The sequence below is a fragment of the Stomoxys calcitrans genome, chromosome 1, assembly GCF_963082655.1.
Source record: "Stomoxys calcitrans chromosome 1, idStoCalc2.1, whole genome shotgun sequence".
Classification (NCBI taxonomy): Eukaryota; Metazoa; Arthropoda; class Insecta; order Diptera; family Muscidae; genus Stomoxys; species Stomoxys calcitrans.
Genome location: NC_081552.1, coordinates 35512557 through 35535900, shown reverse-complemented (window position 1 = coordinate 35535900; position 23344 = coordinate 35512557). Strand labels below are relative to the sequence as shown.

At 39.0% G+C, this 23344-nt stretch overlaps 1 protein-coding gene across 1 annotated transcript in view; it reads right to left on the bottom strand.

Moving 5' to 3' along the window:
* Positions 1-5715: 5715 nt before the first annotated feature.
* The window catches only part of LOC106095022 (echinoderm microtubule-associated protein-like CG42247), a 554291-nt gene continuing 536662 nt past the window's right edge, over positions 5716-23344 (bottom strand). The window contains exons 4-11 of the mRNA XM_059360659.1: positions 22883-23271; positions 14393-14542; positions 14093-14264; positions 13940-14035; positions 13481-13879; positions 12940-13360; positions 6899-7295; positions 5716-6828 (exon numbers count right to left, since the gene is read on the bottom strand). Of these exons, the coding sequence (XP_059216642.1) occupies positions 6675-6828; positions 6899-7295; positions 12940-13360; positions 13481-13879; positions 13940-14035; positions 14093-14264; positions 14393-14542; positions 22883-23271 (2178 nt within the window). The 3' untranslated portion in view covers positions 5716-6674. The remainder of the gene's footprint in view (positions 6829-6898; positions 7296-12939; positions 13361-13480; positions 13880-13939; positions 14036-14092; positions 14265-14392; positions 14543-22882; positions 23272-23344) is intronic.

Here is a 23344-nt window from a genome sequence, read left to right as displayed (position 1 = left end):
GCGTAAAGCTAATCGCTTGAAATTTTGCACAGATACCTAATATTGATATAGATTGTTGGGGATTGCAAATCGGTTCGGATTTAAAAATATAGTTTTCATATAAACCGATCTCCCGATTTGAATTCTTGCGCCCTTTCCAGCCGTAACTTTTGTCCGATTTGGCTGAAATTTTGCATCCAGTAATTCCTCATGACTTCCAACGACTGTGCCAAGTACGATCCAAATCTGTCTATAACCTGATATAGCTCCCATATACACTGACCTCGCGATTTGACTTCTTGAGCCCTTACAAGCCACAATTTTGGTCCGATTTGGTTGAAATTTTGCACGTGGTGTTCCTTTATGACTTCCAATAACTGTACCTGATATAGCTCCCATATAAACCAATCGACCGATTTGACTTCGTGAGCCCTTACAAGCCGCAATTTTTGTCCGACTTAGCTGAAATTGAGCATGTATTGTTTTGTTATGACTTCCAACAACTCTGCCAAATTGGTCTATAACCTGATATGGATTTCATATAAACTGTGTCTCCTGATTTGTCTTCGTGGGTACTTACAAGGCACAATTTTTGTCCGATTTAGCTAAAATTTTGCATGCGGTCTTTTGTTACTACTTCCAACAATTGTGCCAAATACAATCCAAATACAGTCTATAACCTGATATAGCTCGCATGTAAAGCGGTCTCTCTATCATGCATGTTCGGTTCCTATAAGCTTTAATTTTTGCTGGTTTGACAGAAGTCTGATATGTAGAATAAACTTATGCCGTTCAACTTTAATTTATTTTGCATAAATTTTTTCCAGAATTCATGGAGGTAGATTTCCAAGATTGCCCGGCCGAACTTAGCACGTATTACTTGTTGTGTCAACTGCGTTCTATTCGAATATCCTTCATTTCCTCAGTGATCCACTCATCCTGCCTTGGTGCGTTGTGATTTCTTAGGGTTTATACGCTCTTTTATTTCCATTTTCACCAATACGATCCAAATCTGTCTATAACCTGATATAGCTCCCATATACACTGACCTCGCGATTTGACTTCTTGAGCCCTTACAAGCCACAATTTTGGTCCGATTTGGTTGAAATTTTGCACGTGGTGTTCCTTTATGACTTCCAATAACTGTACCTGATATAGCTCCCATATAAACCAATCGGCCGATTTGACTTCGTGAGCCCTTACAAGCCGCAATTTTTGTCCGACTTAGCTGAAATTGAGCATGTATTGTTTTGTTATGACTTCCAACAACTCTGCCAAATTGGTCTATAACCTGATATGGATTTCATATAAACTGTGTCTCCTGATTTGTCTTCGTGGGTACTTACAAGGCACAATTTTTGTCCGATTTAGCTAAAATTTTGCATGCGGTCTTTTGTTACTACTTCCAACAATTGTGCCAAATACAATCCAAATAAGTCTATAACCTGATATAGCTCGCATGTAAAGCGGTCTCTCTATCATGCATGTTCGGTTCCTATAAGCTTTAATTTTTGCTGGTTTGACAGAAGTCTGATATGTAGAATAAACTTATGCCGTTCAACTTTAATTTATTTTGCATAAATTTTTTCCAGAATTCATGGAGGTAGATTTCCAAGATTGCCCGGCCGAACTTAGCACGTATTACTTGTTGTGTCAACTGCGTTCTATTCGAATATCCTTCATTTCCTCAGTGATCCACTCATCCTGCCTTGGTGCGTTGTGATTTCTTAGGGTTTATACGCTCTTTTATTTCCATTTTCACCAATGGGTCCTTAAGTTTTTCCATGCTGATTTTGGATTGTCTGGGTTTCTTTCGGATAACTGCTAATTTCATACGTATATTTGACAGTAAGAGGATGTGGTCTGATGGAACATCTGCTCCTGGGAATGTGTACAGTACCTCCTGTTCACTAAAATATAATCAATTTGATTCCTCATTATATGTTCCAGGTTCCCTCTTGGTTCTTTCCAATTGTACTGCCTTCTAGGACGTATTTTCATCTTGTGCTCTTGGCAGAATTGTACCCAACCAGTCTATCAACCCGGTCGTTTTTTACGCCTTGCTCATATTTCTCAGTAATTCCAGATACTTCATTTTCGCCCACTTTCGCATTAAAGTCTCCTTGTATAACCGTTAGTTCATGCGGTTTTGTTTTCAACAATTTCTCGATTTGGATATAGCTGCCATATAAACCGATTTCCCGATTGGACTTCTTGATCCCCTGGAAGCCACAATTTCTTTCCGATTTAGCTAAAATTTTGCATGTGGTATTCTGTGTTAAGTACGGTCGAAATCGGTATATAACCTAATATAGCTCCCATTAAAACCGATCTTCTTGATCCCCTGGAAGCCACAATTTTGTCCGATTTGGCTAAAATTTTGCATGCGGTATTCTGTGTTAAGTACGGTCGAAATTGGTAAATATCCTGATATAACTCCCATATAAACCGATCTCTCTTTGACTTTTTGAGCCCCTGGATGCCGCAACTTTTGTCCGGTTTGACTAAAATTTTCCACATTGTGTTCTGTTCTGACTCCTAACAGCTGTACCAAGTATCGATCCATAACCTGGTATAGCTCCCATATAAACCTATCTGCCGATTTGATTTCTTAAGTCCTTACAGCCGCAATGTTTGTCCTATTTGGCTGCGCTGTTCTGTTACGACTTCCAACAACAGTGCCATATACGGTCCAAATCCGTCTATAACCTGATATAGCTCTCATATAAACCGGTCTCTCGATTATTCTTGTTCGTTTCCTAGAATTTTAATATTTGCTGGTTTGATAAAAGTTTGGTATCTAGAATAAAGTTATGCCCTTCAACCTACCTTAGTTTGTAAAAATTTTTAGCAGAATCCATGGTGGTGGGTTCCCAAGATTCGGCTCGGCCGAACTTGGCACGCTTTTACTTGCTCTCATTTTGCTCTGCAAATGCCCACACTATTGTGGCTACTGGCTTTTTATACCCACCACCGAAGGATGGGGGTATATTCATTTTGTCATTCCGTTTGCAACACATCGAAATATCCATTTCCGACCCTATAAAGTATATATATTCTTGATCAGCGTGAAAATCTAAGACGATCTAGACATGTCCGTCCGTCTGTCCGTCTGTCCGTCTGTCTGTTGAAATCACGCTACAGCCTTTAAAAATAGAGATATTGAGCTGAAATTTTGCACAGATTCTTTTTTTGTCCATAAGCAGGTTAAGTTCGAAGATGGGCTATATCGGACTATATCTTGATATAGCCCCCATATAGACCGATCCGCCGATTTGGGGTCTTAGGCCCATAAAAGCCACATTTATTATCCGATTTTGCTGAAATTTGGGACGGTGAGTTGTGTTAGGCCCCTTGACATCTTTCGTCAATTTGGCTCAGATCGGTCCAGATTTGGATATAGCTGCCATATAGACCGATCCTCAGATTTAGGATCTTAGGCCCATAAAAGCCACATTTTATAACCGATTTGAATGAAAATTGACACAGTGAGTTGTGTTAGGCCCTTCAACATTCTTCGTCAATTTGGCCCAGATCGGTCCAGATTTGGATATAGCTGCCATATACACCGATCCTCCGATTTATGGTCTTAGGCCCATAAAAGCCACATTTATTATCCGATTTTGCTAAAATTGCGGAGAGTGAGTTGCGTTGAGTCCTTTGACATCCTTCGTCAATTTGGCCCAGATCGGTCCAAATTTGGATATAGCTGCCATATAGACCGATCCTCCGATTTAATGTCTTAGGCCCATAAAAGCCACATTTATTATCCGATTTTGCTGAAATTTGGGACAGTGAGTTGCGTTGAGCCCTTCAACATCCTTCGTCAATTTGGCACAGATCGGTCCAAATTTGGATATAGCTGCCATATAGACCGATCCTCCGATTTATCGTCTTAGGCCCATAAAAGCCACATTTATTATCCGATTTTGCTGAAATTTGGGACAGTGAGTTGCCTTAGGCCCTTCGACATCTTTCTTCTATTTGGCCCTGATTCAGATTTTTATATAGCTGCCATATAGACCGATCTCTCGATTTAAGGTTTTGGGCCCATAAAAAGCGCATTTATTGTCCGATGTCGCCGAAATTTGGGACAATGACTTGTGTTGGGCCCTTCGATATTTGTCTTCAATTTGGATCAGATCGGTCCAGATTTGGATATAGCTGCCATATAGACCGATCTCTCGGTTGAACAATGACTTGTACTTATAAGCATTTGGTCTAAATCGGATGATATCTATAGAGCTGCTATGTGGCATAAGGTATGCATTTTTCACTGGATTTTGACGAAATGTGGTTCACATATATACCCGAGGTGGTGGGTATCCAAAGTTCGGCCCGGCCGAACTTAACGCCTTCTTACTTGTTAGCTTTTAAACAGGGAAATGCCGTATAAGTGATTCACACATACTTGATGCTTATGACGCATGTGTGCTGTGTATTGCCTACAATACGATGACCCTCTTTACTATGTCATAAATCGCATGTGCGCTGTCTGTGCTCTAAATTCTTTTACAAACAGCGTGTGCAATAAACAACAACTACAAAAGGTTTGTATGAGTGGATGTGTCACCCAAACCATTTTTTCTCATTTTCTTTCTAAAATTCTCCTCTTTCATTTTATTTCTTCTTACAAATCCATCAATAATTAAGCGGCAGTCAGAAAACGATAGACTTTTCAGCAATAAGGCTGCACTGCACTGTGACGGAATCTTGAGAAAGTTGATGATGGTCCACCGTCGGTTCCCTGTTCGTTAGGCTGCATTGAGTTTCTTGTCACTACATATTAAGTGACTGTCACTCAATATTAGGATCTTCGGCTATGCTAGTCAGCACTCATTGACATGGGAGAAATCCACTCTCTTAATGGAATATTCATAGGGAAATTTGCAGCACTTTGGACAATTTGGCGCTTTGAATGACGCTTTTAAGTTTGTGTAAAATTGTCATGCTTCCTAAACGGCTCAGATACCACAAATGAGAAGAAATGTTATCCTCAAAGCTCTCTTATTTATGGATGCCCAATAAACTAAGGGTTTTACAACCCGCCTCATCTCTGTGGATCAGTCACTGCTACTTGGACAATAGTGGCTACCACCCCATTCACTCGGATTCAAGGGGGACTTGACAAAGGAATACAACTAACCGATACCATTACTTAAGTAACATTACTTATTCTAGCCATAACATTACTTTTCTTGCCATAAGCACCGCTTCGATGACTAACATACTGATTACAATAATTAGCCCAAAGAAGCCAATCCGCAAGTATTTTCAGAAAGCGTTGTCAAATTTTAATTTGCGTAGCTCCTCTATCTGATCTAAAATTTGATATGAATAATTTTTTTTTTTAAATATTAATTTCAAATGAAAATTTTGTAAAAATTTGATTCATGGAAGAAATTCTGCAAAAAAAAAAAACTGTAAAAATTTGATAAAAATTCTTTTCATTTTTAAAAATTTAATTTTTTTTAATCTTAAGAATTTCATGTTTTTCATACCCTAAAAGTATGCAATGTATTACCAATAAAACACCACTTCATGGCAGCCCAAAAGTAGATAACACCCTTTCAATTTGTTCAACAATTATTTGTTTTACTCTTTATTTGTTTGTTTCTTAACTTTTCTTTGTAATAGTTTTCTTTTTAATATTCTCTTTCAATGCCAACATATTTAACTTTTTTAGCTGTTTTCAAAATCCTAATATTAAATGTTAAAATATAATTTTTGTTTTTTTTTTGGTTTAGTTGCATTCAACTTTTATTTTATTATTTTTAGTTGTTTTTTGTTGCTAATTTTTACTTTTCAATGAATTGAAGTGCACTTGTGGGGTTTTGTTGTTGTTTTTGTTTGAAACTACTCAAATGGAGCTCTAGACGATTTTTAACGATTTTAAAATGGAGGATTTTTGTTGTATTATTTTTCTTTGGAGTTTAGCCCGCATTTTAATAAATGGGGTTTGAAAAATATTGTATGTATATTCCAAAAAAAGGTCAAGTGAAATATGAAATGTATAAAAAATGGCTGAGTTATCTGTAGGTATTAGTCAAAGATATTAAGTCCACCAGTGGCTTATAGTCTGTAGAGTAGGGGGCTGTAGTCAGTAAGAGTAAGAGAGTGAGAGAGAGAGAGGAGAGGGAGGGTGAAGGAAAGGGATAAAAAGGGAAGTTTAAGAGAAGACATACATATTGGAGATAAATGACAGCTAGAAAAGAAGAGGTAGTTAACTTAAAAATTTTAAAAAATGTCGATTTAGGCTATAACTAAAAAAAAACAATAAAGGAAGACCAAATTATATTTCATATTTCAAATCAGGGAAGCTGTGTTTTTCTTGGAAGTTTTACCGTTTGGTTTTCTAGTTAATATCCTATTTTTCAAAATTCTTGCAAATATTTTTTTTTTTGTTAAATTTTCCTTTTTTTAAAAACTACTCTTAAAAAAGCCTTTTTTCGTTTTCTGTTGATATCGAAATTAGAAAAATTAAATTTTTTTGTGTGTTTGTGGTTCCGAGTGTGTGTCTATGTGTGGGAGGGAGGAAGGATTGGGGTAATTCTCAGGTGATACTACTCTCACTACTGGTATTCCAAAGAATCGCTGTCCAACACAGTGGAGGATTGTTTGGAGGTGCGACGACGCCAGTAGTCTGAGTAGCGGGCCTCATACTGTGCAGTTGTACGCCACGGTGGCCATTTCAGCTATTCCTCTACCAAATCCCAGACCATCAATGAGGCATCAGTGCCGCCCACAGTTACAAGAGATTGGTCACCATATAAAAACCGGGCACAGGCCACCATGCCCGAATAGACCTTGGCTTCATGGAATTCCGCTCTAGGGCTTATGCAAGGATATCTAAAAATGGAAGAAACAAAACCTAAAAATTAGTGTTGCTGTTTTTCCCCAAAGAGAACTTTCAGTTTACCTAAACAAACGTATATAACCATCTGCATCTCCTGAGGCCAACATATCCTGTGCCGCCGACCTGGTGCAGGTGGATATTATTGTATTGCTATTGGCATAATAGCGATTACTCCACATTCCGGCCACCAAAAAGCCCACTGTGCAATTACTGCTCAACCATTTGACATCTTTCATGGCAATGGGACTACGTTCGGGACTCAGTGATTTTGCATCCCAGAAAAGCAAATCGAAATCTATCGTCACTGTTTGCACAAAATTACCATCCATACTCCAGTCCACATGAGTGAGTGGTTGAGATCCACGTATTTTATTGACTTTCTTGTAGGAGAAACCATCTCGTGAGACTCGGAAAAGATAAATGCTACCATTTTGCGAACCCATGGCAATCATGTCACCAACTGAAAAAAGATAAAAATATGTTTTGACGTTTAAAAATCGTTCATTCCTTTTTCAATTTTAGTTGTGGGTGTACTCTTATGTATTAAGCCGCAATTAATTTGTCAAATTCAAATTTTACTCATTTTACTTGGAAGAAGTTTCAGATTTTTATACTCACCACCATAGGATGTGGGATTACGTAACTAGTCATTCCGTTTTTAACACCTCGAAATATTAATCTAGGACCCCGTAAAGTATATATAAGTTAATGGCACACACCGCACAACCACCCAATTGTAGCATTGCTCCAACTCTATACTTGGTCTGGCCATGCTCTACTATTCAAAGTGTGAGAGCAGTGCAAATAACGAGTGGAAAGTTAGTTTCACGCTTACACCGGCTTATTTGAATTGCAGACTGGCTGCTGGCCCATGATCGGACCGTAACTGGCGTTAAGTTCGGCCGCGCCGAAATTTGTATACCCACCACCTCGGGTATATATGTAAGCCACCTTTCGTCATAGTCCGGTAAAAAATGCATAATTTGCCCCCATAGCAGCTATATCGAAATATGGTCCGATTTGAACCGAATTCGGCATGAACATTGAGTGGTCTAATAAGTACAAGTCATTGTTCAATTTTGTAGAACAAAATATTGCTCTTTTTGGTAGCTAAATATATCCAAATATAGACCGATCTGAACTATAAACGACACGGATGTCGAAAAGCATAACAAAAGTCACTGTGTTAAATTTCGGCGACACCGGACAGTAAATGCGCCTTTTAATGGCCAAAAATCTGATATCGAGAGATCGGTCTATATTGCAGCTATATTCAAATCTAGACCGATCTGGGCCCAACACAACTCACTGTCCCAAATTTCAGCAAAATCGGATAATAAATGAGGCTTTTATGGGCCTAAGACCCTAAATTGGCGGATCGGTCTATATGGGGGCTATATCAAGATATAGTCCAATGTAGCCCATCTTCGAGCTTAACCTGCTTATGGACAAAAAAAAAAAAAATCTGTGCAAAGTTTCAGCACAATATCTCTATTTTTAAAGACTGTAGCGTGATTTCAATAGACAGACGGACGGAAATGGCTAGATCGTCTTAGATTTTTACAACGATCAAGAATATATATACTTTATGGGGTCGGAAATGGATATTTGGATATGGATATAAAAAGAGATGGGATGGACACAGGAGGACATACGGATGTTTAAAAATGTGCCATCCCAAGTGGTAGCTTTGATATATGATTTTGAACATAGATCACCAATACAAGAAAAATTAATTAGTCTGTATCTAAACGTGACCCGTAGCCCTGAATATCTTGATAGCCACCTTCAAAATGCTTGGCGTTATAGGGCTCAAACAAATCGAGCTCTAGCACGATGATGATATTATTTAAGGGTTCGCCCCCTAAACTCCCTTCAACCCGGCCATGTTTGCCAACTATGGCAATAAATAATATATATTTGATAGTAGAAAACGAAATTAATGTCCAATTTTGAGGCCAAGTGTTTCGGTAACTGGGGCTGTAATAAGAGAAATTTGAGAGTAGAGTACGATGCTGATAAGTAGCCGCCCCAGCCTTCATACTCCTCAAACTGGATTATCGGAAGAAGGAGCTCATATCTGGTATTTGTTGTATGACCAAGTGTTTTAGGGACGCCTCATCTCATAAACTCCCTCTAAACCACATTTATATACTGACTTTAGCAATATGTAGCTCCAATGAGGTTTTTGGGAGTAGAGTATGAAGCTGATAGCCACTTTCGGGGCAATGAGTTTAGCTACTCAAATCCACCTCCAAAACCAAGAGAATGAAGTAGATTTAACATCCAAACTTTAATGAGCGGACTCTCCCCTGACCCTATTTTAAAAAAACGCTATATCTCGGAGATGGGTGGGCCAGTTTAAGCGAAATTTAGTTTGTTTATAATAACTCAAAAACAGGAATCTGGTATTCTTATTTAGGGTGAAATATGTAGGAGGACCGCGCAACCTCCAAAACCCGACAAATGGAAATATAAGCAAATAATGACAATATGGAGCTCAAATGAAAGGTATTTGAGACTCGAGCACGAATCTGATATATGGCGGTCCGTTTCACCCCCTGAATATACCGTCATACCGGTCATATTTACCGACCAAATGAAAGGTATTTGGGAGTAGAGCACCAACATGATATCCACAGTGGGGCGAAATACCCGAAAGGCCGTACCAGCACCCCCAAACTGGACTTATTTCTGACCGTGCCAGTATAGGGTTCAGATAAAATAAGAGTTTGCAAGAAGGCGCAGCGGAGCGGGTCCTGTTAGTGTATAATATTTATGAACACAGGCACTTATTGAAATTGGGATTTTCCTTCAACCTAAAGCTGAGATTTTCATTCATTAAAAGGAGTTACAGTCATTTTAAATTAAGATATTGCGGCAACATTTGTGTGCACTAGAAAAGAATTGTTAACCTTTTGTAGCGATTAAAAATTCCTAAAGGATATTTTACCTAAAATCTGTAAATTTTGCCGCAAACTGGAACAGGGGGCATCTCGACATCTCTTTGGGGAGAAGTTTTACATGGCACAGTGTGTGGAGGGGATAATAACCACTAAAGTTTTCGCCAAGATTCCAACCCAGGCATTCAGCGTCAAAGGCGGATATGGTAACCTCTGCGCCACTGTGGCTTCGGATATTTTACCTAGTATCTGATAAAGTTCCTATCGATGTTTGGCATTTGGATTATTACATCCTTATATGAAGAGATACAACTATTTTAAGTTATTTATCAGCAATCTTTATGAATATGTGCACTTATTTAATTTGAGCTTCGTGTTCAATCGAAAAGTTATATTACCCCACTTGAATTCTAAGGCCACTAGATTCTAAACATAATGAGTTACAGTCGTTTTAAGTTCTTAATCCATAATCTTCATGATATGTGTTCTCACCTATATTAAATTTTAGAGAAGAATTAAAATTTTTATACTGACCTCCACAGGAATGGGGGCATACTTATCTAGTCATTCCGCTCGAAACAACTCGAAATTGTGATCTTCGACCCTTTGAGCATATATATTCTTGATCGTCCTAATTATTATTCGATTTGACTAAAATTTTGCATGAAGTCCTTTGTTTAGACTTTCAACAACTATGCCAAGTATGGTTCAAATTGGTTCATAATCTTATATCTGATTTGACTGAAATTTTGTACAACTACTTCTCTTATAATCTTCAACATGCATGCCAAATATGGTCTGAATCGGTCTATAACCTGATATAGCTTCCATATAAACCGATCTCCCGATATTACTCCTTGAGCCCTTATAGGGCGCAATTCTTATCCGATTTGGCTGAAATTTTGCACAATGACTTTTACTATGGTATCCAACATCAAAACTAAGTATGGTTCGAATCGGTCCATAACCGGATATGGCTTCAATACCATGGCAATTTTTATACCCTCCACCATAGGATGGGGGGTATACTAATTTCGTCATTCTGTTTGTAACTACTCGAAATATTCGTCTGAGACCCCATAAAGTATATATATTCTTGATCGTCGTGACATTTTATGACGATCTAGCCATGTCCGTCCGTCCGTCCGTCCGTCTGTCTGTCGAAAGCACGCTAACTTCCGAAGGCGTAAAGCTAGCCGCTTGAAATTTTGCACAAATACTTCTTATTAGTGTAGGTCGGTTGGTATTGTAAATGGGCCATATCGGTCCATGTTTTGATATAGCTGCCATATAAACCGATCTTGGGTCTTGACTTCTTGAGCCTCTAGAGTGCGCAATTCTTATCCGATTGGAATGAAATTTTGCACGACGTGTTTTGCTATGATATCCAACAACTGTGCCAAGTATGGTTCCAATCGGTCCATAACCTGATATAGCTGCCATATAAACCGATCTTGGGTCTTGACTTCTTGAGCCTCTAGAGTGCGCAATTCTTATCCGATTGGAATGAATTTTGGCACGAAGTGTTTTGTTATGATATCCAACAACTGTGCTAAGTATGGTTCAAATCGGTTCATAACCTGATATAGCTGTCATATTAACCGATCTGGGATCTTGACTTCTTGAGCCTCTAGAGTGCGCAATTCGTATCCGATTGGAATGAAATTTCGCACGATCTGTTTTGTTATGATATCCAACAACTGTGCTAAGTATGTTTCAAATCGGTTCATAACCTGATATAGCTGTCATATAAACCGATCTGGGATCTTGACTTCTTGAGCCTCTAGAGGTCGCAATTCTTATCCGATTTGTCTGAAATTTTGTACGACGGATTCTCTCATGACCATCATCATACGTATTTATGGGGTTGCCCAAATAGTAATTGCGGATTTTTCATATAGTTGGCGTTGACAAATTTTTTCACAGCTTGCGACTCTGTAATTGCATTCTTTCTTCTGTCAGTTATCAGCTGTTACTTTTAGTTTGCTTTAGAAAAAAAGGGTAAAAAAGTATATTTGATTAAAGTTCATCCTAAGTTTTATTAAAAATGCATTTACTTTCTTTTAAAAAATCCGCAATTACTTTTTGGGCAACCCAATATTATGGTCTGAATCGGTCTATAGCCCGTTACAGCTCCCTTATAAATCGATCTCTCTATTTTACTTCTTGAGCCCCCAAAGGGCGCAATTCTTATTCGAATTGGCTGCCATTTTACACAGGTCTCCAACATATAATTTAATTGTGGTCCAAACCGGACCATATCTTGATATCGCTCTAATAGCAGAGCAAATCTTTTCTTATATCCTGTTTTGCCTAAGAAGAAATGCCGGGAAAAGAACTCGACAAATGCGATCCATGGTGGAGGGTATATAAGATTCGGCCCGGCCGAACTTAGCACGCTTTTACTTGTTATTCATTATTCTTTGTTTTCCGATAAAGAGATACTGGGCAAAGAACTTGGCAAATGTTATACCATGTTCTTCAAACCGAAAGTTCGTCACAAATATCGGCAGCATTAGGAGGTAATAATCACCGCTGAAAATTTTGTCTGATGTTCTCGCCAGGATTCGAACTCAGGCTGATATGCTAATCCCTGCGATACGGTGGTTTCTTCTTATTATTAATATTAATATCAGGTGTGTATTACAAATGGGCCATATTGGTTCAGACTTCGATAAAGCTACAATATAAAATAGTTCTTCGGCATGACATTTTATCACTTAGATGTCTCTATTTTTACGCACTTGGGCTTAAATTTGGTATCTGAAACACGTTTATGCCCTTCAACACTCACACACAATCCTGCTCAGAAAGGTCCATAAACAGTTTTAGCCCTTATTTAAACCGATCCCTTGATTTGATTTCTAGGGCTCGTAGAATCCTCTATTTTTGCCCGTTTTGGTTGAAATTTGGTGTGTGTGTAGTTCTTTCAATCCTTCCAGCACTCAATCCCGGCCAGAAAGTCCATTATTATATATATAGCGCTCCCCATGAACCGACTCCGGAGTTTCTATATGCCCCAATTTTTATCTCATTTAGTTTAAATTTGATACGTAGAGAACAAACAAGTCCTCATACCACCATGTAAATGTTGAGCCGATTAACTACATTTCCCGCATTTGACTCCTTGAGATTCTAGAAGTGTTAATCAGTTGACTTCTAAAACTCATTTAAAATTTGCTTTAAAACTCTCCTCCTTACCTTGATTAAATGCCACACAATTGATTGGCGATCCACAAACTCTCAGTGTCAACATTACAGCTCCATTTTCACAATTAATCACCAGCAAATGGCCCTCAGTGCTGCCTGCAGCCAGGGCTGTGCCAAACGGATGGAATGCCAGTGAAACGCATTCATAACCCGTCTGTATGGTCCAAATAAGTTTACTTTTGCGCCACAAGGCAATGTGTTTATCATGACCCGCTGTCGCAAACAGATCATCTTCAGGATGTGCGGCCAAGCCCCATAACTGGCGGCCATGGCCAAAAACAACTTGGGTAAAGCGTCGCTGCAAGGAACCCTCCAAAATGTTATTGCGTGTAGTGCCCACATAGATGTTGCCATCGTTACGCCCCGGGCGTTGGGGATAGATGGTGCGTACTCCGCCAGCGGATTCTGGAAGCTAAATAATAACACATACAAAATATATTAGAATAAAAAACTATTTCGAAAAATCTTTTTCAGGGACTTTCATCTGTTGAAATATAAATTCCTTTTATTCAATTTAAAAAAAAAAAATTACCTTTGTGTCTGCAATTTTCTTATAATTCTGCAGGGAATCCCAAGCAGCAATTTTACGATCCTTTTCACCTCCCGACAAAAGAGTGCCCTCTCCCAACATTATCAGGCAGCCAATGCCTTTTGTGTGGGCCTCAAATTCGGTGCGCACAAAATAGGCACCATCAGAGTCCACTGAATAAATTGTGATAAAACCATCTGAATCGGCAGTTATAACATCACCATCTGGTTCAAACTGCACACTGGTAACATGGGAACGCGAGGGTTGTTTAACAATATCGGTGCGTTCAAAGAAGCCATCCTTGCGACGATGCCAAAATGCCAAATGGCCACGCCCATGAGTGATAATTAAATTGTCATCGAGAGGATGAAATGCAGCTCCCGATAGACCTTCTTGTAGAGTCTGCAAAATGTAAATGTTTCAAATAAAAAGTATTTAAAAAGGCTTTGCTAAGATACTTACTGCAACTTTGCCCAGTAGATGACCCCATTGCCATTGCCACACCGAGAGTATACTCTCCCGTCCACTATCCACTGCCAATATATAACTGCCTCCATTCTTAGAAGTATAATTTTTTTATTAGCTTTGAGATTTGGGATATTTGCTTAGACTTACCAATTGTGAAAAGGCTACTGCTGTCACTCCTGTGTCCAGTTCTCCCATACCAAATACATATAATGTTTGCAAAGACTCTGTACTCCATATACGCACATGAGCTTGCGATTTACGATCCCTTCCTGCTTTCTGTCCTGAAGCCACAAGTTCTCTTGAGGGATGTACATCCATGCTGAAAAACAAATATTTTGAAAAATAAGCCAAGTTTAAAGGAATGAATTGTTCTGTACCATTAGACATAGTTTTGAAAGGGCATCTAGTTTTCTACGGTCCAACTTTTCATTTTCATCCACTACTTACCACATAATATCCTCTGTATGTCCCGTGTAATGACGCTGTGCATCCTCCTCTCGATCAAGTAGCACTGCTACAGCTGCCACATAGTATAAAAGTTCTCCAGAGGGTAAAACCCATAGATTACGTCTGGCATCGATGCCACGATAGCCATGGCTAAAAAGGTTTTTTGTTGTTAGATTATTATCATATGCTCATATCGTAGGAGAATGATCGAAGAGCCATTTAGAAGATGTCAAGATGCCATATTTTAAAGAGAAGCGAAAGGTTTAAGTTTTTTCCCATTCCATGGCTGATCCCATTCCATGGCTGATCCCAACCTTGATTTTGTAAGAACCTATTTTTGAAGTTATAAATAAATAAAGATGGGGGGTATACTAATTTCGTCATTCTGTTTGTAACTACTCGAAATATTCGTCAGAGACCCCATAAAGTATATATATTCTTGATCGTCGTGACATTTTATGTCGATCTAGCCATGTCCGTCCGCCCGTCCGTCCGTCCGTCTGTCTGTCGAAAGCACGCTAACTTCCGAAGGAGTAAAGCTAGCCGCTTGAAACAAATACTTCTTATTAGTGTAGGTCGGTTGGTATTGTAAATGGGCCATATCGGTCCATGTTTTGATATAGCTGCCATATAAACCGATCTTGGGTCTTGACTTCTTGAGCCTGTAGAGTGCGCAATTCTTATCCGATTGGAATGAAATTTTGCACGACATGTTTTGTTACGATATCCAACAACTGTGCCAGGTATGGTTCAAATCGGTCCATAACCTGATATAGCTGCCACATAAACCGATCTTGGGTTTTGACTTCTTGAGCCTCTAGAGTGCGCAATTCCTATCCGATTGGAATGAAATTTTGCACGACGTGTTTTGTTATGATATCCAACAACTGTGCCAAGTATGGTTCAAATCGGTCCATCACCTTATATAGCTGTCATATAAACCGATCTTGGGTCTTGACTTCTTGAGCCTCTAGAGGGCGCAATTCTTATCTAATTTGAATGAATTTTGGCACGTAGTATTTTGTTATGATATCCAACAACTGTGCCAAATATGGTTCAAATCGGTTCATAACCTGATATAGCTGTCATATAAACCGATCTTGGGTCTTGGCTTCTTGATCCTCTAGAGTCCGCAATTCTTATCCGATTGGAATGAAATTTTGCACGACGTGTTTCGTTATTATATCCAACAACTGTGCCAAGTATGGTTCCAATCGGTCCATAACCTGATATAGCTGCCATATAAACCGATCTGGGTTCTTGACTTCTTGAGCCTCCAGAGGTCGCAATTATTATCCGATTTGCTTGAAATTTTGTACGACGGATTCTCTCATGACCATTAACATACGTGTTTATTATGGTCTGAATCGGTCTATAGCCCGATACAGCTCCCATATAAATCGATCTCTCTATTTTACTTCTTGAGCCCACAAAGAGCGCAATTCTTATTCGAATTGGCTGACATTTTACACAGGTCTCCAACATAAATATAATTTAATTGTGGTCCAAACCGGACCATATCTTAATATCGCTCTAATCGCAGAGAAAATCTTTTCTTATATCCTTTTTTTGCCTAAGAAGAGATGACGGGAAAAAAACTCGACAAATTCGATCCATGGTGGAGGGTATATAAGATTCGGCCCGGCCGAACTTAGCACGCTTTTACTTGTTTTGTCTAAGAAGAGATGCCGGGAAAAGGACTCGACAAATGCGATCCATGGTGGAGGGAATATAAGATTCGGCCCGGCCGAACTTACAACGCTTTGACTGTTTTTTTGGTTAGTTTGTATGCGATGTACCTGTCTTTGAAATTTCTAGAACACTGTATGATGCTATTGCTTGAACTTATAGGAGATTTCTGTTTTTTATACCCAGCACCATAGGATGGGGGTTTACTAATCTAGTCATTCCGTTTGTAACACGTCGTAATATTAGTCTAAGACCCCATAAAGTTTATATGTTCTTGATCGTTTCGTTATTCTGAATAAATCTAGCCATATCCGTCCGCCCGTCTGTCGAAATCATGATAGAGTTCGAACGCGACAAGTTTGCCGCTGGAAATTTTGCACATTTAGATATAGCTCCCATATAAACCGATTTTCCGATTTGACTTTTTGAGTCCCTGGAAGCCGCAATTTTTTTCCGATTTGGCTGAAATTTTGCACATAGTTTTCTGTTATGACTTCTAACAACTGTGTATGGTCCAATTCCGTCTATAACCTGATATAGCTCCCACATAAACCGATTTTCCGATTTGACTTCTTGAGTCTCTGGAAGCCACAATTTTTTTCCGATTTGGCTGAAATTTTGCACATAGTTTTCTGTTATGACTTCTAACAACTGTGTTAAGTATGGTCCAATTCCGATTTCTTGAGCCCCTGGAAGCCGCCATTTTTGTCCGATTTGCCTAAAATTTTGCATGTAGTGTTATGACTTCCAACAACTGTGCCCAGTACGGTTTAAATCGGTCAATAACCTTATACAGCTTCCATATAAACCGATCTCCCGATTTGACTGCTTGAGTCCTTACAAGCCGCATTTTTTGTCCGATTAGGCTGAAATTTTGCATTCGGTGAACTGTTTTTTGGTATCACTTCCAAACTTCCTGATATAGCTGCCATATAAACCGATCTTGGATCTTGACTTCTTTAGCCGCCAGAGGGCGCAATTCTCATCCGATTTGGCTGAAATTTTGCGTGAGGTGTTTTGTTATGTCTTCCAACAACCATGCTTAGTTTGGCGTAAATCGGTACATAAACTGATATATCTGCCGTTTAAACCTATCTGGGATCTTGACTAATTGAGCCTCTAGAGGGCGCAATTCATATCCGATTTGGCAGAAATTTTGTACAACGGCTTCTCCCATGATGTTCAACATACGTGTTTAGTATGGTCTAGATCGATCTATTGCTTCATATAGCTCCCATATAAACTGATTTCCCGACTTTGCTTCTTGAGCACCTACAAGGCGCAATTCTTATCCGAATGGACTGAAATATTACACAATGACTTCTACAATGTTCAGCATTCAATTCATTTACTATAACTTGATATAGCTCCAATAGCATAACAGTTCTTATTCATAATTCTTTGTTTGCGTAAAAAGATATTCCGTGCAAAGTACCCGATAAATGCAATCCATGGTGGAGGGTATAAAAGATTCGGTTCGGCCGAACTTAGCATGCTCTTACTTGTTTTATTTTTCAAACGTATCGCAAAACTGGAGCCACCGTAATCCCGACATTAGCATGTCTGCCTATAATGCTGAACGCCTGGGTTTCAATCCTAACATGAATATCAGAAAAATTTGAGCGGTGGTTATCCCCTCCTAATGCTGGCGACAGTTTGAGAAAGCAGCCATGTAAAAACTTCTCCTCAAAAATGGGCACGCCGTTCAGACTCGGCTGTAAAAAGGAGGTCCTTTATCAATGAATCGGATCACTGCATTTGGACAGCGCTCTTTGATATGTGAAAAGTTTGTCCCCTGTTCCTTAATGAAACGTTCGTGGGAAAATTTACAATTGTAACATGTGCTTATAGTCCCCGGATAATAGAGGTAATCACAGATAATCGAAAAAATACAAAGATATATATATCATGCCGGATAATGGGGGTTCCCGGATAATCGAGGTTGGACTGTATTTTGGTCAGGTACTTCATAGACCAGTAACCAGTAAAATGATCATGATGTTCCATTTTTACGTCGTCATGATATATTGACCCAATATTGCACCCAAATATATTTTAGTTATCCAGTTCCTGAGGAATAGTTTCAAAATTCCACACAGCATTAACTAGCGCCGAGGTATTGACGATGTTGGAGACGCCTAGGAAGATGGCTAAGGTGTATTGCTTATGTTCCATGGACCTTTCGATAGTTTCCATATCTTGATTGAAAACACGCTTCTATGAGCTTTTCGGGCGTCCTCAACAGAAATGGTGAAAGGCGTATTGCTCTTAAAGTCCTTCGGTGGTAGGCATAAAAATATGCGATCACCCCCTACTATACCATCGCAAGTGTTCTTTGTTTCGTGAATAGAAGCATATTTAAGGAATTACAAGCATTTTAAGTTAAACCAGTAAGGAAAGATAAAAGTCGGGCGGTGCCGACTCTTTAATATCCTATACAAACCCTATATGTACCAAGTGGGAGCTATATGTAATTCTGAACTAATTTTGATGGACCTCAGGGGATGTTTTCAGATGGGTTATTTAACAATCCGTATCAAATTTCGAGCAAATATGTTCAAACTGTAATAACTACGGTTGACAAATTACAGCATCATTTCAAATTACCCAAAATCCTGCGAACATATATATGAGACCTATTTCTAATTCTAAACCGATTTCAAGCAAAACTTCTTAGAAACAAACATCAATGGGCCACCTAGATCTTGCGATATAACGCCTTTAGACTATTTTTTGTGGGACTATGTTAAAACTCATGTCTATACAGACAAGCCCGCTTCAATTGAAGCATTGAAAGACAACATTGAAGCATATATTCATGAGTTACCGGCCGAAACGTTGGAATGCCACAATTTGACTAAGCATGAAATAATCTTTAAACATTAAATTCTATGGACCGTACTATCGATTCAAATAAAGATTTCATGCATTTTTCTGAATTTTTTTTTTTTGAAAAATTTTCTATAAATTTTAATAAATCATCCTATATCTCAAAATCGCACGAACATATATATGGGAGTTATATCTAAATCTGAACCGATTTTGAGCAAATTTCTTACATATTGTGGTAGTCGTCGAGGAAAGCGTTGTAAAGGGTGATTTTTTTGAGGTTAGGATTTTCATGCATTAGTATTTGACAGATCACGTGGGATTTCAGACATGGTGTCAAAGAGAAAGATGCTAAGTATGCTTTGACATTTCATCATGAATAGACTTACTAACGAGCAACGCTTGCAAATCATTGAATTTTATTACCAAAATCAGTGTTCGGTTCGAAATGTGTTGTTAAGATCGAAGATGGGCTATATCGAACTATATCGTGATATAGCCCCCATATAAACCGATCCGCCAATTTAGGGTCTTAGGCCCAAAAAAGCCACATTTATTATCCGATTTTGCTGACATTTAGGTCATTGAGTTGTGTTAGGCCCTTGGAAGTCCTTCTTCAATTTGACCCAGATCGGTCAAGATTTGGATATAACTGTCATATAGACCTATCCGCCGATTTAGGGTCTTAGGCCAATAAAAGCCGCATTTATTATCCGATTTTGCTAACATTTGGGACAGGGAGTTGTGTTAGGGCCTTCGACTTCCCTCTTCAATTTGGCACAGATCGGTCCAGATTTGGATATAGCTGCCATATAGACCGATCTCTCGATTTAATGTTTTGGGGCCATGAAAGGCGCATGTATTGTCCGATGTCGCCGAAATTTGAGACAGTGAGTTAAGTTAAGCCTCTCGACATACTTCTTCAATTTGGCACAGATCGATCCAGATTTAGATATAGCTGCCATATAGACCGATCTCTCGATTTAAGGTTTTGAGTCCATAAAAGGCGCATTTATTGTCCGATGTCGCCGAAATTTGGGACAGTGAGTTGTGTCAGGCCCATCGACATCCTAGACCGATCTCTCGATTTAATGTTTTGGGGCCATGAAAGGCGCATGTATTGTCCGATGTCGCCGAAATTTGAGACAGTGAGTTAAGTTAAGCCTCTCGACATACTTCTTCAATTTGGCACAGATCGATCCAGATTTAGATATAGCTGCCATATAGACCGATCTCTCGATTTAAGGTTTTGAGTCCATAAAAGGCGCATTTATTGTCCGATGTCGCCGAAATTTGGGACAGTGAGTTGTGTCAGGCCCATCGACATCCTTCTTCAATTTGGCCCAGATCGGTCCTGATTTGGATAAAGCTGCCATACAGAGCGATATCTCGATTTAAAGTCTTGGGACCATAAAAGGCGCATTTATAATCTGATTTTATTAGGCTTTTCGACATCCGTGTCGTATATGGTTCAGATCGGTTTATTTTTATACCCACCACCGAAGGATGGGGGTATATTCATTTTTTCATTCCGTTTGCAACACATCGAAATATCCATTTCCGACCCTATAAAGTATATATATTCTTGATCAGCGTAAAAATCTAAGACGATCTAGACATGTCCGTCCGTCTGTCTGTTGAAATCACGCTACAGTCTTTAAAAATAGAGGTATTGAGCTGAAATTTTGCACAGATTCTTTTTTTGTCCATAAGCAGGTTAAGTTCGAAGATGGGCTATATCGGACTATATCTTGATATAGCCCTCATATAGACCGATCCGCCGATTTAGGTTCTTAACCCCATTAAAGCCACATTTATTATCCGATTTTGCTGAAGTTTGGGGCAGTGAGTTGTCTTAGGCCCTTCGACATTCTCCGTCAATATGGCTCAGATCGGTTCAGATTTGGATATAGCTGCCATATAGACCGATCCTTCAATTTAGGGTCATAGGCCCATAAAAGCCACATTTATTATCCGATTTTGCTGAAATTTAGGACAGTGAGTTGTGTTAGGCCCTTCGACATCCTTTGCCAATTTGGCCCAGATCGGTTCAAATTTGGATATAGCTGCGATATAGACCGATCCTCCGATTTATGGTCTTAGGCCTATAAAAGCCACATTTATTATCCGATTTTGCTGAAATTTGGGGCAGTGAGTTATCTTACGCCCTTCGACATCCTTCGCAAATTTGGCCCAGATCGGTTCAAATTTGGATATAGCTGCGATATAGACCGATCCTCCGATTTATGGTCTTAGGCCCATAAAAGCCACATTTATTATCCGATTTTGCTGAAATTTGGGATAGTGAGTTGCGTTAGGCCCATCGACATCCTTCTTCAATTTGGCCCAGATCGGTCCTGATTTGGATATAGCTGCCATATAGACCGATCTCTCGATTTAAGGTTTTGGGCCCGTAAAAGGTGCATTTGTTGTCCGATTTCTTCGAAATTTGGGACAGTGAGTTGTGTTAGGGTCTTCGACATTTTTCTGCAACTTAGTCCAAATCGGTCCAGATTTGGATATAGCTACCATACAGACCGATATCTCGATTTAAAGTCTTGGGACCATAAAAGGCGCATTTATAATCTGATTTTATTAGGCTTTTCGACATCCGTTTCGTATATGGTTCAGATCGGTTTATTTTTAGATATAGCTACCTAAAAGACCAATATTTTGATATTGGTCTTTTAGGTAGCTACTGAACAATGACATGTACTTATTAGTATTGGGTCCAAATCGGAACATATTTCGATATAGCAGCTATGGCCATAAGGTATGCATTTTTTACCGGATTTTGACGAAAGGTGATTTACATATATACTCGAGGTGGTATCCAAAGTTCGGGCCGGCCGAACTTAACGCCTTTTTACTTGTTTTCTGTTATGTTGGTACACATATCGGGAACATCAGCCATTTTGAATTGTCAGTTTATTTTTGAGAGATAAAAAGTTTAGTCTTGTTTTGGTATGTTCTTCGGTTTTTTACTATTTTAAAGAATGGATCAAAGAAAATGCATTATGTTTTGTGTAACCAATTAGTGCGTTTCAGAAGTTTTTAGATTATTAGAAAAAACAAAATTAATTGGAAAAAATATCTGAGGGCGATTACTTTGAAGGGGATAAAGTAGTTATTGATGAATAAATAAATACGTTTTGAAAAAAAAAAAAAAATAAAAAATGCGGCTATTTTTTTTTGTCAGACCACGTATATCTTCATATAGCCACCGCATAGACCGATCTCCACATTTAATGTCTTAGGTCCATACGAGCCCATATAAGGACTTTGTCGTATTGCTGGTTTATTTATTACCCGATTTCGCTGTAATTTCGTGCACGGAGCTATGTTAAACCCCTACACATCTTCTTGAATATCGCGCAGATAAGACCATATTTGGATATAGCTGTCACATATATCGATCTCCCGAATTATGGACTTGAACCCATATAAGACCCATATCATACCTGATTTCACTGGAAATCGCCCCCCCCCCCCCCCCCAAATATAAACCGGTCTCTCGATTATCCTTGTCATAGAGGTTTCAGTTTTGGCCTGGCTTGGCAGAAATTTGGTACATGGAGAAAAATTAAACCCTTCAACTAAATATATTTTGTGAACATTTTTAGTAGATTTCATGATGGTGGGTTCCCAAGATTCGGCCCGGCCAAGGATTTTACTTGTTTATTCTTTAAAATGATTGTTCTTTATCTATTACATGTATATATGTGAGGAGTAAAAGGTATTTAAAGGTGTGGCAAAATTAAGAATTTTGATTAAAATGTTGAAGTTTTTCTGAAATTTGACCACAAAATATTGATGTTTGTCTAATTTTTTAAAAGAATATTTGCCTTACACCAGAATTTCTTTGAAAAACTTAGACTTAAACTTTTCCTTTCTTCGAAGCATTTATCTATGGGGCATCTTTTTCTGATCGCTCCGATAATGGGCCTTTCTTTGTTTCTTCATTATACTTACACCCACTGCAATTGTAATTTCTTATCCGGTGGTGTATTATCAGCCGGTGCATGATGTAATGGTGGATAAAAGGTGCGTCTCAAGCCTCTTATAGTGACCTTTGTTGGATCCTCCTTCATCATATCCAACATGCTGTATTCACCATTTGTGCGTAAAATTTCACTTTCGGGTGCGTATAAAATACGTGGGCGACTTTTACTGCGCGGTCGGGCCCCACGCAAAGGAACCTTTGGAAGCTCTTCAGTTGGAAGTATGGGAGCGGCAGCCATAACCGAGGGTCTAGAGCGCGAACGCCTTATGGGCGAGCCGGCAATTAAAGCTGTACCAGTGGCCAAATAGAAGGTATCCACATCAGCAAATTCATTGCGTAATTGGGAGAAACTGCGTACCTGTGGGGTTGAGAACAATGACCATTTATTAAAACAACAACTTTCTTCAAGGGGAGTATCTTTAATAATCTGC